The sequence below is a fragment of the Alternaria viburni genome (assembly GCF_023758015.1).
Source record: "Alternaria viburni strain BMP 2772 chromosome Unknown scaffold_14, whole genome shotgun sequence".
Classification (NCBI taxonomy): domain Eukaryota; kingdom Fungi; phylum Ascomycota; class Dothideomycetes; order Pleosporales; family Pleosporaceae; genus Alternaria; species Alternaria viburni.
In genome coordinates, this window is record NW_026055783.1 from 363,972 (window position 1) to 381,919 (window position 17,948).

The following is a 17,948-nucleotide window of genomic DNA, read 5'->3' on the forward strand; positions in this document are numbered from 1 at the left end:
CGCGCAGAGCGACCTCGACCGCGACGGTCATACGGATGGGTAGATGACAGGAATGGATCACGCATGTCTCGCAGCAGGCGCGCGGTCAAGCGACATTCAAGGAGCCGGCGACGTCTATATCGAGGGCCAGCCCAAGATATCGCAGCAGCGCACACGGCGGGCGAGCGCATAACAGGCAATTTGCGGGCGGGTCGGTGCTGTGTGAAACAACGACCCATGGCTGCTACTCCTATTCGAGCGGCGGCGTGCAGACAGGCGCGTCGAGCGCAGACATCGAGGGCGTGGTGAAGGGCGTTGTTCGGGCGTGCGTGTTAGAGGAGGCGCTGGGAGTGCCTGGCTAGCTGTAGGCGTGAGTAATTATCGCATCTAGCAGACCAGTGCCCGCGTCCTTGCTTTGGCGGGCTGGTTTATGCCGAGCCCATGTCGATGATGTGCATCTGCCTCCTTTCCCAAGCCACAGCCTTTACCGAAATTGCCGTCAAGACCAACCTCAGCCGCGCCTTCTCTTCTCTCCACTCACGTCAATCAACACGTCGAGGTCGAGCAGCTTCTCGCCGCGACCGTTAGATAGCAGACGCGCTGCCACCGGCGCCGACTCGCACGACGGCCGCCCTTTGTGCACCCCCTCTGCACGCTCGCTGCCCACGCTGCACCTGCACGCGCATGTGAAGCTATCTAGCCCGTCGCGTCCCAATTGCTCCCAGGCCAAGGTTCAGACACACCGCACCGCCGCGGCTCCGATTTGGCCACTCTCCCCGCCAAAGCCCATTCGACAGCTCAACACCGCCAGTTGACGTTCCGCCCACAAATACTGCCAGCGCAGCTTAGGACCGATAACATAGCGCACCATCCCCCAGGCCCTGCACCCAACTCGCCGTCCCCAGATCATGGCCGCAGTGGCATCGCAGCCGCCGCATGGTCAGCAGCAGCAGTACTACCAGCAGCAACCGCCCGCCGCAGCCTCGCCCGGCACCGCTCGCCGCCCGACGTCGCGACGGCCCAGTAATGGCGCGTCGCCCAACACGCCTACCTCCCAGAACTCTCCCCCGATGAACACCGCGCCCACCACCAACGGCAACGGCAGCGGGCCCATGGCGCCCCCCAGGACCTCGTCGCACCGCTCGCCCAACACTGCATCCGCATCCTCGTCGTCACAGCCCTCGCGGACACGCGAAGAGTCACGCCGGCGGGAAAAGGACAGCCCTCGCCAGACCACCACCTCGACCCGGGCCCAGCCCGGCCACAGTCGCTCTGCCACCGCCATTGGCCAGCCGCCCGTAGGAACCAGCTTGCCCCGTGAAGAGAGCGCCGTCATAAATCGCATCGTTGTCTCCGACACCCAGGACGACATCGCCCGCGCCCAAGCACGCCAAGGAGACGGCCCATCCGTCACGGCTGGCGCAGATCTGACTCCCATTACCGGACTCAGCCTGGTCGGCAGCGAAGGCGTCGATGATGGCGGCCGCGGCGGAAGTGGCAGCGGAAGCGGAGGCGCAGTAGGAGGAAAGAGCAGACAGGACCACTCCAAGTCGGAGAACGCGAAGCGATCCAAGTTTGGCAACTACATCCTCGGCCAGACGCTTGGCGAGGGGGAGTTCGGCAAGGTCAAGATGGGCTGGAAACGAGACAGTTCGGTCGAGGTCGCCATCAAGCTCATACGGCGAGAGACCCTGGGCAGCAACTCGAACCGCCTCCAGAAGATCTACCGCGAGATCCACATCCTTCGCGGCTTGGACCACCCCAACATCGTGCGCCTGCACGAGATGGTCGAGACCGAGCGCCATATCGGTATCATTCTAGAATATGCTTCTGGCGGAGAATTGTTCGACTACATCTTAAACCATCGCTACCTGAAGGACGGCCCAGCCCGCAAGCTCTTCTCCCAGCTCATCTCTGGTGTTGGCTACCTCCACCGCAAGGGTATTGTGCACCGAGACTTGAAGCTCGAGAACCTGCTGCTCGACCGCAACAAGAACATCATCATCACCGATTTCGGATTCGCAAACACGTTCGACCCCAACGACGAGCTCAGCGAAGAGATTGAGTACAGACTCGGAGATAAAGACTACATAAGATCTCTGGGACTAGAAGGAACCGACGCAGCCCGCAGAGGTGATCTCATGCAGACCAGCTGCGGAAGTCCCTGCTACGCGGCGCCTGAGTTGGTCGTCAGCGATTCGCTCTATACCGGTCGCAAGGTCGATGTCTGGAGTTGTGGTGTCATTCTGGTGAGTTTCCCAATCTTGCATATCCACGCAGTTGCTAACTGAATATAGTATGCCATGCTGGCTGGTTACCTGCCTTTCGATGACGACCCAGCGAACCCCGAGGGTGATAACATCAACTTGCTCTACAAGTACATTGTATCCACACCGCTCACCTTTCCCGAATATGTCACCCCACATGCAAGGGATCTGCTGAAGCGCATCCTTGTACCGGACCCACGCAAAAGGGCGGACTTGTTTGAAGTCGCGCGTCACAGCTGGTTGGCCGACTACGCGCACGTTGTTGGCTTCATTACCTCAAGCAACACGAACGCGGCAGAGGCCCAACAGGCGTCTGTCTACTCGAGTAAGCTTCCACAACCACCTCTCAACAAACGCACAGGTATTGACGTAGTAGCAGAAGACACATTCGAGCCACAGCCCACACTCGCTAGAAGCGCTTCTGTGCGTGAACCCTCGAAGCCGCACGCCGCGCCCGCAACCGCACACGGCGGTCTCCAGACGAAGCGCGAAGCGATCAACCAGGCACCCTCCGAGAAGCCCAAGACTACCCGCGACACCAAGCGACGAACCGTGCAAGTCGAATATGTCGCGCCATCATCGCAGACCGCCCGCGGCGAGGCATCCCCTCCAGTCGAGACAACTCCGAAAGCACGCGGCAAAGAGGCCGAAGTACCACCCACCGATGGATACCAGTCCACTTCGAGCGCCAAACCTCGCTCTTCTGGCACAACCTACAACTCGACCAGAAGGCAGGAGCCTCAGCGGTCCGTCTCTGATTACACAGCTTTCGGCAATGCGCCCCCATCAGCTACACGCCCATCCACTGGTGGAGCTCTAGGCACATCGAGACTACCGTCGCGAGGAAACTCTTACGGACAGCCATCTGTCGCGACCGTCGCCCAGACAAACGCAGAGGGACGCTTCTCCCAGCCAAAGGGCAAACAATACTCCATATCGGCACCTTATGCTCAGCAGCAAGAGCCGTCTGAGGCAGCTGAGCCTCCCAACATCGGTCAGTCGAGCTCACAGCGAGTGCAGTCTGTACAGGGCCCGCCACATGGCGGAGCTGGTGGCGGCCACAGGAGATCGAACACTGTTTCTTCGACTCTCGGCCGCATGACATCCATGTTCTCCGGTCGTCAGCCTTCTTACACGCAGGATCCCAAGGAGTCATTTACATCCACAGGTTCCTACGGCTATCCTGAAGAGAAGAAACAGAAGAGTTATCCTCCCACTTCCATGGCTGGGCCCATGTCCAACGAGGCGGTTTCTTCGACATCTGGCCCCAGAGCAAGCATGGAGTCAAGCCGACGAACTTCTTTCGGCTTCTCTAGGAAGAACACAGGCAACTCGGGCGACAACCCGAAATCCAGCCGCCGCTTCTCACTTCTTCCATCTTCTCTCTCGAAGACTTTCGCTTCTCAGCGGGATAGCTTACCAGCGCAATCCTCCCACGAGCGACGTGGCTCCAGTTCTCGTCCTCGCGCTAGCTCGCGTCCCGGTGGGCCTTTCGGTCGCGTTACGGACTCGAGGTCTCCTAGTCAGAGCACTCAAGGAAGCAACATGCCCGGTCTCTACGATGGTCAACACGATAGCAACTCCAGAATACGGCAGCCCAACACGAGTGCCCCTGGACCTTCCTCGGCGCCAGCGAACCAAACCCAGTTCAGCGGCTACAACCACTCGGCACCCGAGTTTGACGAAAAGTTCCCCAACCCACAAGGAGCACACCCATCTGCCCAAGGAAACCGCCCGTACCGTCACCCCACGGACGACTCAGAAGCCGATATGTCGCAGTCACAGCAATTCAGTCAGCGAACTCCATCCAACCCCTACCCTGCAGGCATGGGTGGTGACGACTCCAACCAGCAGCAGAGGAAGACAGCCGTGCTACAGAAGAACCGACGTTTCGTGGATGCGTACGACGAGCAAGGCAGCGGCAACAAGGGAAGTTCGGGTAGCTCTAAGAAGGTTATGGACTTCTTTAGGCGCATGGGCAAGCAGCGAACCAGCAGCCGTTAACGCGCCAGACGAGAAGTCGATGATTCCCGAGATTGTCCCTCCAGGAAGATGGGCCACAGCAGGACGTGTGGCCAGACAGGTGCTTGGAACGATCTGGTTGTTTGACATTGGTGTGGGTGTTTTGGGAGCATACTGGCGCATTGTCTACGTTTCTTTCCTCTCTCTCTCTTTTCCCTTCCTCTTGGAACTTGTTCGCTCTGCTTGTGCTCGCTGGATACCACATATTCACGCACATGCGACTCTGTTTACGCTTTTTTTATACTCTTCCAACCATCATCAGCGTGCGGCATGCTGAGGTAATTATTGCATTAGCAGGCGTTTTCTTTTTTTCCCTTTTCCTTTTTTCACTTGATGGCAACGCAAGATTGTGGGTTACGTTGCCAGGTAATCTTTACTCTCTCAGCTCACTCTTCTTGGAGAGGGAGATGAGGCTGCTTGTTTAGTGTAGTCGTAGTTGTAGTATACAGGGTTTTGGTGAGGCGGTGGAAAGTGGAATTGATATGTTGGAATGTTCGAAATTGTTGATCTGATGCGTGAGGTCAAGTGCTCGATATGTATGTGAAACTGGGGAACGCCACGGGTTTAATATCCAGCTTGTAAAAATTTACGTGAAGTAGACTGAAAATGCTTCACACATCTTGACGCGCACAAAGGTAGTACTACCTCAAGGTAACGGATGTGAAATGACCTAGAATAGCAAAAGACTAGTCACACAAACTGGATCAAGCACAGAGCATTGTAACGCTAATGAACGATCAAGTACTACGCAGCTAATCCATCTGCACCCCATCTATATAACCTTTCCACATAGCCCAGGGTATCATCCGGTCTAGTTGCAGCCCCAAGAACAAACAAAGACCCTGGCAAATGTCGCAATCCCAACCGCCTTCCAGCCTCCCACGAGAAATCCTCTATGAAGGCGGCAACTGCCCACCCTCCTTCGTCTTTCCCACAGGCGGGTTCGGCTTCGTACCCCCAGCGGAGTTCAAGCTACTCAAATAGCAATTCCAGCCGAGCGAAATCACATTAACAACCAGAACACGCATCTCCTGAGGCACGTATTTGAAGTTGGTAAACTGGACCCACGGCCAGACCATCAAGTTCTTCTGGTAGCCTGGCAAGTACGCGTCCTTGAGGCGCTGGACAGGCGAGTTGCCCTCCATGTAAGCCATGGTGGAGAGGAAGAGGGCCATGTTGCAGGGCGCGAAGAGGAACTGGTCGCAGGCTACGCGCGCGAGGATGGTGCCGTTTGTGGATTGCAGGTTTACGCGCTTGACGAGGAAGTCGAACCATTTCGTGGCGGCGGGGCCGAAGATGCCTGGGCGTGCTTGTTAGTATGGCGGATGGAAAGGGGGATGGAGGAGGAGGAGACGTACATCCTCCGTAGGCGGCCATGCGTCCTGTACGCGCGAGGTCGTGCTTATCGAGGCCGCGGCGCTCGACTCCTTGCTGGGCCATTGTGTCGCCCGTTGCGAAGAGTACCTGTGGCGTGCCATGTCAGTTTCCGTGTTTCGACATGCCAGCTGCTCTATCCATCTCCCCTTCTTGTATATCGACTTGTCGGGTGTGCTTATCGGCCTGCTCGCTCGCTGGCTACCAAGTCGCATTGCGCCGCGCAAAGAGGGATTGAAGACTCGCAGTTCGAGATAAAAGACGTGCATACCGCGGTAGTGATACTCTGCGTCAGATAAGGCGACGTCCTTAGCTTTGCCTGGTACCTGTCATCCGAATTAGCATTGTCCCCTTTCCCATGAGACGCTTCTCCACCGCTTTTCCTGAGTGACGTACCAGCGAAACGCCATTTTGAAGGTGATGGGAGAAGTCAATCGCCTCAGCAGCTAAAGATACAGCACGTATAGATACGACTGAGAGCGAGCGACACGACCGCGAAAAAAAGGGTGCGAGAGTGGAGAAGGTGTGTGTGGAAAAAGAAAGTCGAGTAAGTCTAGCAACGTAAGTTTGGTGAGCTTGCGGGACCCGATGATGTCGTGCAGGGTCCCGCGCCCGCACATGGCGGTCGGGGAGCTTCGTTAGCCTTTGAACCCCTTGATCTCCACTGTCAGGCTGTCGGGCCTCGACCGTGAACAAGTATTTATTCACGTACACAACTCTGGATGCAAGGATCAAAACAAGACAAAGGTCACTGGCATATTGGGCAGAACAGAGTCAGTTCATAACGCAATTCAATTCCGAGCTCGTCTGTTCATGGTGGGGTATAATATGAGCAGACACCTAGTTACAAAAAGGACCGACAGTTGTTGTACAAAAGGTCGTAAAGGAAGAAATAAGGAAACAATGCGGGTTGGTATAACTCCTCGTACGTGATGCGACATTGCAATCCGTCCCATCTTCAACCTGATATCTCCGCATATAGCCCAAAGGAATCCCTAGATGAAAGAACGCCAGTCCCGCTGATCTCATCCGGGTATGATGAAGCTATGCTCGCAGAAAGCAGGTATCCAAGAAGTCATGTCGTAAATTTTGTGTAATGGGGTATGTAAAAGGGCGCTTAGTCGATTTCCATCCGTTGTGATGGCGCAGGTCCGCTCAATGATGGCATCTCTGTGTTGTATGTCTTGTCGTTCTGGACAATCTTGTCGTTGACATGGGGCTTCAAGCCCTTGTTGAAGTTGTGTGTGCACAAGCACGCGGTGACAATGGTGATGATGAGTAGGAGGATAGTGAGAATGGCAAAGGCAGTCAGCGACTTGCGGGCTGGCTTGTAGTCCTCCTGGCGGCTGGCATCGGCGACCCACATCCGGATGAGCTTGAACAGGAAGTAGCCGAGAGCAATGAAGTAGACGACGATGATACCAATCATTCCAGCGACGGACTCGCGACGGACCCACCAGGCGGCGAGGAACAAAAGGAAGAAGGTGATGACGAGGGCGGCTGCGGTAAGGATGAGTTCGACTGTCTTGGTGTTCTTGACGACGACCAGAAACTGCACGGTGAAGGCCAGGAAGAAGAAGAAGTCGAACTTGAGGAGAGCGATGTAAATCTACGTCACAGTTAGTAGGGCGCGCATGTATGATGTTGGACAAGCAGTACCTGGTACGTCAGATAGCGCCTCTTCAGTCTTGTGTCGGCACTGATGCGCTTGTAGATGGTCCAGGCAAACTCATCGTACAGCTTCCATGCTTCGAAGGCGAAAATGAGAGTAGCGACAGCCATCAGCACAGGCAGAGCGATGAGCATAGGCTTGACATCGTCCCAGAAATCTTGGGGGATGAAGCGGCGCGTGTTGAGGTCGTCGGCAGCGTCCTTGATCTGATCGAATTGGATAGCGGCGTAGATGAGAATGCCGATGTTGTACAGAACGAGACCGATGACCTGAATGGTGTTCTTCATGCGCAGGGCATCCCATGTGAGAAAGAGTTGGTAGACGTAGCCGAACATAAAGACGGCGAGGAACGTGGGAATCGTGCGGGTCTCGTTGGCGCCTGCACCAGAGGCCGCGAAATGGATCTCATTCTGGAACTTGCTAAAGACATATCTGATGGGGTGTTAGCAGGTGCATGGTGGTGCGGGTGGCGCAGAGGCAGACGTACGACTCTAGGGCGAGGGCAATGCCGACCTGGCAGATGGCCGTGAGCATAAAAGCCCAGGTCCACCGCGTATTCGGAACGTACATCCTCGGTGGACGGCGCACGACGGGTGGGAGGGTGGTGGGGAAGCCTTCGCGGTGGTGATACCCCCCAGGCTGGGTATCGAAAGAGGGCTGCGGTGGGTATGTTGGTTGATACGTCGTGTTGGGGTAGGGCGCGTAGCCGCGGTCGAGGGGTTGGCCTCCTAGGAGGGAATGGCGGGCCTCGTGGTGAGTAATTTTGGCTATGGTGGCAGCCGCGATGGGCGGCTGGAGCGTGGGGATATAGAGGCGGGTGGTGAGGCGGGCGTGGTGGTGCGGCGCAGACAAACTGCGACCTGTGTCGTGGTGCGGTGTGTAGGGCTGCTGGGGTACTTGAGACAGAGGGCGGGCGCTGGGCGGACTGCTGAAACCAAGGGAGTCGCTGTCGTCGGGGGAGCAGGTGAGCGCGCGTCGCTGAAACTAGTATCTTGGCTATGCGGAGAGGCCGAAGAAGCAACAGGCGATGACGAGCGACGGGTCGGAGATGGGGATACTTGGTGATAAGGAGCGATATCGACGGACAACAAGACGAGCGAGCGGCGGAGAGAGGTGTTGTTTGTTAGGACTTGGGGGCGTGGGCGGAGATGGGACGGCTGCTGCTAGGTGGACGCAGGTGCTGAGATGTGCGCAAAGTAGCGCCTGGGAGAGCCCCGGCCGGTGTGGAGAAAGGCTGAAGGGGGTCTCGCCGTAAGACCCGCTCGCTGCTCCGTGTTTACTTCAGTCAACGGTAGCCTGGGTGAGGCTTTGTGGATATCAAAATACGAAGCACGAGAATGCGCACGTCGGGCGGTCTGACTTCTACAAGTACGGACGGACTGTCATGCTGCGGCGCGGCCCAAGCCTTTGGCTGCTCAGCTGCCTGTCGCTTTCGGCATCCTCTCACGCGCACAAGGCTTGGCCCCAGCTGCTGCTGAACCATCGCCCACCTGCACCGCCCGGCGACACCCGCTGCTCATTGGCCGGCGTGCGCTATCTTTAGATTGCATCTGTGGCGCAGGCCTTGAGCACTACGGTACGAGTCCAGCGCAGTGGAGCTCAATCTGCCGTCATTTTGCGCGACACCGACAGCTTTCCCGTCACTTGTCTGGGCCAATCACACAGCCATATCTGACATCATTAAGGACGCGTAGTGCACAGGGTCGCCGTTTCGACTGACGCAGTATCGGCCCGCCAAAAGCAGCCCCATCGCGAGTCGCGCCTCTACCACCACCACGACACCCACGCGCCGCAGCCATGACGTCTGGTGAGTCTGGGATTCTAGGGTCCTGGCAACGCGGCACCTACTGATGCTCCTCCAGCAGAGTTAATCCTCCAGAAAGCTGCCGAGGACGGCTCCCTCGATTCGTACGTCCCCACCCCAGAGCCCACGTCCGGCGCATGCAGCATCTAACGCGCCCGTGTGCAGAGCAGAATGGCCAAAGACACTGCAGTACATCTTGGATCGCCTGGATGAGGTAATCCCGAACTACCCATATCCACCGCCATCAACCCTGACCCTCGCAGATCATCACCGACTTCCCCAAGCCACCCGCAGACGCACTCCCCAGGCCGACCACGTCCGCGACCACCGACCTGCCCTCGCGACCCAACACGTCCAATGCCATATCCAGCCAAGACTCGCATGCCACCGACAAGGAGAATGCACCGCCCGCCACGCCCCCGCGGCCGCCTGTGCCTGCCTTCTCCGCCTCGACCGAGTCGCAAAGCGTGCCAACAGACGTCACCACCTTCTACTCCTCAATACGCTCCACTCTCTCCAAGAACTTCGCGAACCATCCCCCGCATACCGTCCAACGCCTAGCTGAACTCATACTCGAGCCCAAGAAACGCTACCGATACCTGCCACCCTACCTCCGCGCACTCGACCGTGTCGTCTCCGTCTCCTCGCCCCTCACCATCTTCCCTCTGCCACAAGCCGTGCTGCCGACTTCCAGCGGACTGCTCAATGGCACCACATCCACCACTACGCAAACAGCGCAGCTAGGTTCAGACGAGGCACTAGGCGGAGCCCTACTCACTCCCATCCCTTGGCTTCAGAACCGCGGCCAGAACGAGCTTATTTCAGAAAGCACCGAAATGGTCGACGGTCCTAATGGTGCTGGACGCATAGAAACAGTGACTGTGGGAATGCTGAGTGGTCAGCGGGCAGAATCTCCCACCTCTAATGTAGCCCAAATTGCTTCGTCGCATCCCGAGGGCGAGACGCTGCCGTCTACAGGGCCCGTCACTCAAGGCGAACTTCTGCGCCAAGAACAAGAGGCCGGCATCGTTTTGAACAACCCACACAGCATGACCACGAGCCCGACAAGAACTACATTCGGCGAGATGGAAGGCGGAGGTACCATTGTAGACACCGTCGAGGGCGAGGAAGAAGCGCCACATGCCCGAGGTCCAGAGGTCATTGGCATGGAAGATACCGGTCCGCAAAAGCAGGGAAAGCTCAACATTGAAGGAGCTATTGGCAGACCGAGCCTTGATCACAAGAGCCCAGAGCCAAAATTACCAGCTAGCACAGACGCCAAGGACCAAGAGATGAAAGATGGAGGATCTGAGAAACCCAGTGACGCAAAATCGGGAGATGAAAAGTCCAAAGAAGATGCGCCAGCGAAAGAGGAGACGAAAGATGCAAAGGACGTGGAAATGAAGTCGGATGATTAGGCGTCAGACACTTCCCGTCGAGAGGAAGAGACGACTTCGAACACAGTTATTGACGAGATTTTGAATCTACTGAAGTCCTACATGCCATCCTGACGTTCTGCCTCCTGGGTCTTGTCAGCCGGGCAGATTGGACGTTCTACGGCGTTCAAGCAGGTTTGAATAGGAAGGGAGTGAGAGCTATGCAACGGATGATATCTCGACAGAGTGCACAGGAGTCAATTTCAGAAGTATGGGGCAAGTGACCGGAGTGCAGTAGAAAGACTTGAATAAGACACTGGCACGAACGCTGTAGCAGTCTGTATGGATACAGATAGTTGCTATCATCGTGCTCTAATTACTAGCATCATTCAGCTATCGGTTACGAAGCACTTGATAACATCGTCAAATTCCGGCGCAGCCATCACTCAAGACCCACTGCCGTCTGAACGTTTTCTTCTTTTCACCTGCAGCGATCATGTCCACTTATCCTGACAAACCAAAGCATGTCTCACTCAACACATGGAAAACAACCATTGATGAAACATGAGTAAATCTTGCTATCAACATTCCGCCACTCCAATTACACCATCACCATCTAATCAACCTTCTTCCACCAAAGAATACCCCTATACCCATTCCCTCGCTCACTTCCAATCTTCAAATACTTAACCCCCTTCCCATTCTCCTCCACCTCAACAATCGTATAATTCCTCTTTCCCTTCTGCCCCTCCCAAGTCGGCACATTCGCCACCGTAAGCGGGCCATGGAAGATCTGGCCCTCCGTCTCCGTCGCAGGCAACTCCTCATTGACGCTATACGGGCCCGCATACCCGATACTGTGCTTGCCGACGAGCGCCCAATCAGCGTCTGAGTCGTTGGGCTGGTACGGGAAAGTGAGGTTAGGTCGGAATTCAGGTTCCGTGGCTGTGATGGTGGCGGACATGAAGCCGGATTCTGTGTAGATGAGGAGGCCGACGGGGGCTTTGCCGTAGGGGAGGTCGGGAATGGGTTCGCCGTTGCGGGAGCTGGATGTGTTTACCAGCGAGTAGGTTCCTGATAGGGCTTTTAGGATGGGGTTGGTGTCTGGGTCGGCTCTGGCTTTGGGAGGGTCGGTGGGTTCTTCCTCTTCGGTTCGGGGCTTGATCTTAGCTGGTTCCGCCTTGTCGCAGGGGCTGGGGGGGTCGGTGGGCTCAGGGTTGGCGTAGGCGTCTCTGCGCAACTCGGTTATTGGCTCCTTTTCGTTTCTCTTGCGTTGTCCGTCTTCAGTCTTTTGGCGTGGGACTATGACTTGGGGTTGGTCACTAGGACCAGTGGGCTCAGGGTCCGCTGCTCTGCGGGCGTTGGTGATGGGTTCCTCTTCTCCGTCACTTCGAGGTAGGATTTCGTCTCCTACGGGTAGATCACGAGGACTAGGAGGTTCAGTTGGTTCAGGAGCCTCGGCGTCGTCTCGACGAGGCATACCGCGGAGCTGCAGAGTCTCCGGCGGGTCAGTGTGCTGGCGTGGGGCATTCTGTCTCTTCCCTAGAGCTTGAGGCGCGGGTGTAGGGGGGACCTCGCGTTTAGGTGGTCTGAGGATTGAGTCTTGTCTTCGGACAGCTGCTTCCGCGATTGGAGTCGCACGTGCGACTCGGGGTGGTACGAACGATTCCTGGCGCTGAACCAGTTCAGGCGCGGGTGTGGGAGCCTCGCGTTTGCCTCCAGGAGCGTACCATACAGCACTGTCCTGTCTTCGGACAGCTGCGAATGGGGGTGGTGGTACGAAAGACTCCTGGCGCTGAACCAGTTCGGGTGAGGGTGTAGGAACCTCGCGTTTGTAGTGGTCGGTCCATTGGCGTTTGTCCCATTCGGGTACCGCGAAAGACTCCTGGCGCTGAACCAGTTCGGGTGAGGGTGTGGGAGCCTCGCGTTTGTAATGATCAGTCCATTGTCGTTTGTAATGATCACTCCATTGCGGGGCCGCAGATGCCAGAGAGGCGAAGAGAATTACAGGAGTAATGGAGACTCGCATCCTGTCTTATAAGATCGGCGATGGTGCTGGTAACAGTTGAGCACTTTACAAGTGGTATCAAACTAGAAACATTTCGCTGTGCATGAAGCAGACAGGGTGCTTTATACCCAGCGACGCAGTGACATGATCGACATCTGAACCACTTCGTTACACACGATCTGGACGACGTGCTTGCCCTTCAGGCGTCACAATTACGCCGAATCGATATCTCTTGTCCGTGCAGGCCAAGCGTAGCGTGAGCGAGTGTCAATTTCCGGGATGTGGCCGTCGGCGTTTTGCGGGGGATCCCCGCCCAAGTCGATCCGAGAATGGATCCTTTTGATCCCCAATCCAGAGCGCATAGCTGAGCAGCCCATCTTTGAAAGATGCTAGGTCTTTCGCAAATAGCGTCGGGAATCGTTGTATGGATTTTGTGATTGAGATGTTGGGTTGACGGTCGGGAATAAGTCGCTCTGCCAAGGTACCACAGGTCACATGTTGGGGCTGAGCACGTAAGCATCCATCGTGTAAACCTTGGAAACGACCGTTAGTGCGAAACACCAAGACAATCTATAGGGAACGACTTACAAGATGTCAGCACGATGTACGGTTACAGCCTGACAGCGGCATCAAGCCAGGAGACTGGCGTGTCTAGCATTGTTTTGCGGCGCCGAAGTTTCACCACCGCCACGATCTTGTCTGTCAAAACCCGGAAAATGGAAGACACCAAGGTTGGCGATGCAATTCACCAGTCGACCCCCAAGGCTTGGTGACCACCGCGACGGCTGTGGTGTTGATCTTTGCGCATCAGCGGCAGGAGCGTCCCTCATCTCTGTATCCCCGCCAAGGTCTTCTCGGTCCAACTTCACAGCCTCGATCTGCAGCTGCTCCATATTCGCGACATGGACGTCGAAGTTCTTGCGATATCCACTGGTATCGATGATTTCGCTCCCCTCCGGAACTGCCCATTGTCCCTTCACGTACCGTCGTCTATGCCTGCACATCGAGCTCCTAGTAACGTCTCTCGGAGGTCCGTTGCGGCTCAGCGGGATGACGTAGTGAGGGCGGATAGGGTTCGAGCCGTTCGCGACTGGTGCAGCGGGAATAAGCTCTCGTGTGACCTCAAGTGGAGTTGTGCGAAGAACGCCCATCCTAGGCCTTTTTGGAGAAGGCTCGAGGAACTCTTCTGAGAGTGAGCACGATGCCTTACGGAGCATATCCACGTCAGCCTCCGTGCGAACGTAAACATCTTCGTTCCATGAAACGCTTGCGCCTTCTCGTCGGCGCTTTCGCCTCGGCAGTTGCTCTGCGACATCGGTCCTTTGAACCTTGGGGATATCGGAATCGTTGAGAAGCTTATGCTGGATTTTCTTGAGCGATTTCCATCCTAGATCTTGTTCATGGCCATCTCGGTCAGGGAAGTCTGGATCGCTTGCGATTGTCCAGCGCCGACCACGGCGTTGACTGAAGAACTCGCAGTCCTCCTCCACACGACCGATGAAGCCGTTGTGTTCAGTGTCCTTGTACCAGTGCAGTGCAGCTGTAGCACTGTACTGCTTCCTGAGTCGGACATGTTGCATGTAAACGTCGTTGTTCTCAGGAGGCTGTTTCGCTTCCCAGGCCAGCTCCATCTCGGAAAGATCTTCTATCTCGTTGATCAAGTTGACTAGGTTTCTCTTGCAGTGTCTGTAAGACACGTCTGTTCCATTCACATTCTTCCCCTTCTTACCACCCAGACTGGCGACATGGTAAGTCGACTTAGCATAGTGGCCCTCGAGGTTCTCTTTCCATTGAGACAAGCCATCATGGGCGTTGATGAACTCTTGGATGTGCTGGAGTGTCTTCATTGACGCATCCACCAAACACATCGGGCACATGGCTTTGGCGTAATTCTCGCTATAGACGGGATGGATCGTGTGTCCGCATGCGTTTAGAGGCGGATATTGAGGTGGTTCCGATCGACAGTTTGGCGCGAAAGTTGGTTCATGCTTCGTCGGGCGGCCATTCGGTGGCGCCTTTTCATGGCTGTGCTTAGAATGCGTTCGTGGTGTTGAAGAGGGACTGGAGTCAGTCGCTTTCTTTTCCGAAGAACGACCGTCCAATGATGTTCGCTTTTTCTTTTTCGCTGGTGAAGGTTGGTTTACCCCGTTACCTCCGGACTCGTCTGAATTGGCGCGTTCTTTGCGCTTGCCTATGGACGTATTGGCGTCATGTGTTCTTGGAGATGGCTTTTTCGCCGTGGCCGCCGACTTCGCAGGCCGCGCTGGAACTGGGGATTCGGGAACGCTAAATGAGCCCATTTTGTTGGATATTATGCTCGTAAGCTTCGTGTACGCAGATGTTGCGATGGTGGGGATGTGTTGGAGGAACGTCGAATGCACAGAGGACGTGAGTTGTGGCGCGTTGAAAAGCACTGCAATACCGTTGAGCGCCATTGTAGAGAAAGGACGCTCGGACTGAAATTGTGTGACGTCAAACGCTGTTAGCCTTGCGCTGTTGTAGTTGTTGTAAGGGGAGTGAAATCGGTGAGTCTTCGGCTTTCACTTCCACTTCTCAAACATCCACCGACGACACTATGCAAAGCACGACTACATGTCTTAGCGCTATTGTACGAGGTAACGCGCGAAAATTGATTTGGCACGAAAATACCACATGTGGGTTGTAAGCCTTGGTTTCAACGCATCTCAACCATGGTTCTCAGCAAAATCCGAATGGCCAGTAGGTATGTGGGTACGCCGACTGTTTTTTAACTTTGTTTCAATATCATCCTGGGACGATCCTACGTCAAGGGCGGCCAAAGTGATATATGTATGAGACACTTCGTGAGACATTCATAATGCATTCGATGCAAGTGTCTGTAGATGTCTACGCACCGGGAAGGATTCCAGTGTAGGTAGTAAGCGGTACAACGACTGAATGCTTCACGACGACCCTAAGGCTGATTTGGAAGTACGCGAATGATCTTCGGGTTTGGCATCTTGAACATAAAAATCCACATTGATACGAGAACTATCAAGTGTCGAACATGAGTCTTTGATCCATTTTCACTATGCTTTCTTCTACAATCAAACTCGACCTTACGCGTCAACGCATTCCCAGTTCTCAACAACATCAGGGTTGCCGCCCTTGTACTGGTTGACCTTGGGGAACTTGCAATGAGCGCGCTCAAACTCAACGCCTAGAGCGACCGTGTCGTTGACGAACTTCGTTCCGATAAGTGTCTCGGGTGCGTTGCCGTTTTCTACCCAGTCAACCAAAGCCATGAGTACGTTGTGGCTGGTCTCGTATCCGTTGACCTCGCCCACACTCTGGCCAATGGCGTGCGCACCCTCTCCTCCACCGCAGTGACCAGTTCCACTGACAAGGAAGTACCTGTAGAACTCGTCGAGCTCTTCAGACGACAGACCCATAGTAGAAGTGACGTGTTCGTAGTAGCGAGCAGAGTTATCGGATGAGATGACAAAGTCCGCGCCGCCATGCCAGTGTAGCACCTTGGCGCCGCGGTCCTTCATTCCGCTCAAATCGCCCTTGAAGGACTCGATCCCAAAGAGGTTCAGTTTTGCGGCGTAGTCGTAGTCCTCGGAGCTGAGAGTTGCTGGATCCCAGCTAGGGTCGTTGTAGATAGCGTAGCGGAACCAATCTGTGGTGTAGGGGAAGGGCTGTCCGTTGATGATAGCGCCAGCCGCAATCACCTCAGCACCAGGCTGCAGACGGGGATAGACTAAGTCTCCTGCATCGTTGAGAAGTGGCGAGTAAACTCCCTTGACTGTCTCTAGCTGCTCGGGAGTAAGGCAGGTAGTAGTGTTGCTGCCCTCAGCGCAAGCTAGGCCCGAAGGGTCATATTTGCAAAGTAAGGGAGCCTCAAGGATGCCATCCTCGAGGTTGTCAAGCTTGTCACATTGCTTCAAGACATCAGCGTGAATTTGCACCCACTTTGACTGCGGAACGAAAGCGGACGACGAGTTTGCTGGGCCAGTGAGGGTGTAGAAGTGTCCACTCCACGAGGTAAGGTTGTTAAAGGCGAAGGCTGGTGCGCCCGCAACAATGCCGTCGAAGTCGTCTGGAAAATCTTGGGCAGACTTCATGCCCTGTCTTCCTCCGGTGGAGCATCCAAGGTAATAGGACTTGTCGTGCGGTTTGCCGTAGAAGTCTTTGGTGATCTGCTTTCCGACCACGACACCAGTATGTAAACTAATATTGGTCAGCCAGTCTCTAGCATGCTAACGCATGGATACTTACGCTCGGTATGCGAAGTCTTCCACAACGTCTGAGTTATTGTAAAACGGCAAGCCACTCGTGCCATCGTGACCGTTGTTGGTCCCAACCGCAGCAAAACCTAGACCAACCGCATAGGCCAAGTCGTCGTAACTGATGCAGCCATTCAAACCTCCATTGCCGCCAGAGAGGAATCGTCCTGTCCAGTTGGCTGGAAGGAACGCCTCCATCCTGAAGCCAGAGCGCTCAGATGTTGACACATTCAGCGCGACGCGGCACATGTCCGCTGTGATAGCTGGCGGTGCTGCGGCACATGTTTCGTCGTATACGGGTACAGTCAGGTTCGTACCAGCGGCGACAAACTCGGCTGTCGTAACAACGCCGCCATCGATGTGAAGTTTAGACGCAAGTTCCGCACACTTCGAGCTGAAAGCGGCCGGTGCCGTGCCGTTTGTGGGGTAGGATGCTGACTGTGGGGCGGCGAATACGACGGAAGGCGCATTCAGCAGCGCACATTGGAGTGACTTGTCGAACCTCATCTTGACAGTAAGCCAGATAGATTGAGTAAGAACCTTAATCCAAGATTTTGGGAATGCATCTTCTCTTTATTCTACCGAAAACTGGGTCTTCGTCACGGTACATTACTAGCGTTCGCCTCCGTGCCTGGGGCAGGATAAACGAATAACAGAAGCTGGGGCATATTTGGGGTGCTCCGTTATGCAGCCCTGCAGGGACGTGCCGCGATGACGATCTTTGGCGACACCAAACACCGAATTGTACAACAAGCATGCGAAGAAGCTGGGGTAAAGGTCTACTACTACCGAGGCAACACTGGGAGGCTCACGTGATCGCACTTCAGATTGAATGTTTCGTTCTGTTGCACAACTGCCGACGGGTAACCATGCTGCGTGTACGCGTAGCTGGTGTACTTGGTGATGCCGATGCATCTGCCGATGAGAGCGCGGAGGCGACACTAAGAAGGTGGTTGCTTGCTGTAGAACGTTTTAGCAAAACATATAAGAGCCGGCCCGATTTGACCTCTTGTCGTGTCCTGTCAGTGCTGTCGTGCGATCGTTGAAGGTTGGGGCCGGCGCTGCGCGTCATGCGGAACGTTGAAGCCGATGGGCGGAGTTCTGCCGCCAGGGGAGGAGCGATCTGCGCGTACGGGTGGGCCCAACGGTGTATTGATTATAAGTCGGGGTATTGATAACAAATCGGCGTTCCATCCAAA

General features: G+C 55.5%; 7 protein-coding genes across 7 annotated transcripts; 2 read left to right on the plus strand and 5 right to left on the minus strand.

The window, feature by feature from the left end:
* Positions 1-887: 887 nt before the first annotated feature.
* J4E79_006819 (uncharacterized protein) lies at positions 888-4,250 on the plus strand (the record flags this gene model as incomplete). Its single annotated transcript, XM_049355687.1, has 2 exons — positions 888-2,228; positions 2,277-4,250. 2 exons carry the CDS (start codon positions 888-890, stop codon positions 4,248-4,250), a joined length of 3,315 nt encoding a protein of 1,104 aa, XP_049209716.1.
* A 911-nt stretch (positions 4,251-5,161) lies between these two features.
* Positions 5,162-5,708, minus strand: J4E79_006820 (uncharacterized protein; the record flags this gene model as incomplete). Its single annotated transcript, XM_049355688.1, has 2 exons — positions 5,162-5,568; positions 5,627-5,708. 2 exons carry the CDS (start codon positions 5,706-5,708, stop codon positions 5,162-5,164), a joined length of 489 nt encoding a protein of 162 aa, XP_049209717.1.
* Positions 5,709-6,759: 1,051 nt separating this feature from the next.
* J4E79_006821 (uncharacterized protein) lies at positions 6,760-7,884 on the minus strand (the record flags this gene model as incomplete). The annotated part of the gene is made up of 3 exons (XM_049355689.1): positions 6,760-7,251; positions 7,302-7,746; positions 7,802-7,884. The coding sequence occupies 3 exons, from the start codon at positions 7,882-7,884 to the stop codon at positions 6,760-6,762; spliced, it is 1,020 nt and encodes a 339-aa protein (XP_049209718.1).
* Positions 7,885-9,111: 1,227 nt separating this feature from the next.
* J4E79_006822 (uncharacterized protein) lies at positions 9,112-10,536 on the plus strand (the record flags this gene model as incomplete). The annotated part of the gene is made up of 4 exons (XM_049355690.1): positions 9,112-9,121; positions 9,177-9,222; positions 9,284-9,332; positions 9,382-10,536. 4 exons carry the CDS (start codon positions 9,112-9,114, stop codon positions 10,534-10,536), a joined length of 1,260 nt encoding a protein of 419 aa, XP_049209719.1.
* A 574-nt stretch (positions 10,537-11,110) lies between these two features.
* Positions 11,111-12,523, minus strand: J4E79_006823 (uncharacterized protein; the record flags this gene model as incomplete). Its single annotated transcript, XM_049355691.1, has 1 exon — positions 11,111-12,523. The coding sequence occupies one exon, from the start codon at positions 12,521-12,523 to the stop codon at positions 11,111-11,113; it is 1,413 nt and encodes a 470-aa protein (XP_049209720.1).
* A 608-nt stretch (positions 12,524-13,131) lies between these two features.
* J4E79_006824 (uncharacterized protein) lies at positions 13,132-14,379 on the minus strand (the record flags this gene model as incomplete). Its single annotated transcript, XM_049355692.1, has 2 exons — positions 13,132-13,432; positions 13,487-14,379. The coding sequence occupies 2 exons, from the start codon at positions 14,377-14,379 to the stop codon at positions 13,132-13,134; spliced, it is 1,194 nt and encodes a 397-aa protein (XP_049209721.1).
* Positions 14,380-15,579: 1,200 nt separating this feature from the next.
* Positions 15,580-17,256, minus strand: J4E79_006825 (uncharacterized protein; the record flags this gene model as incomplete). Its single annotated transcript, XM_049355693.1, has 2 exons — positions 15,580-16,693; positions 16,742-17,256. The coding sequence occupies 2 exons, from the start codon at positions 17,254-17,256 to the stop codon at positions 15,580-15,582; spliced, it is 1,629 nt and encodes a 542-aa protein (XP_049209722.1).
* Positions 17,257-17,948: the final 692 nt, after the last annotated feature.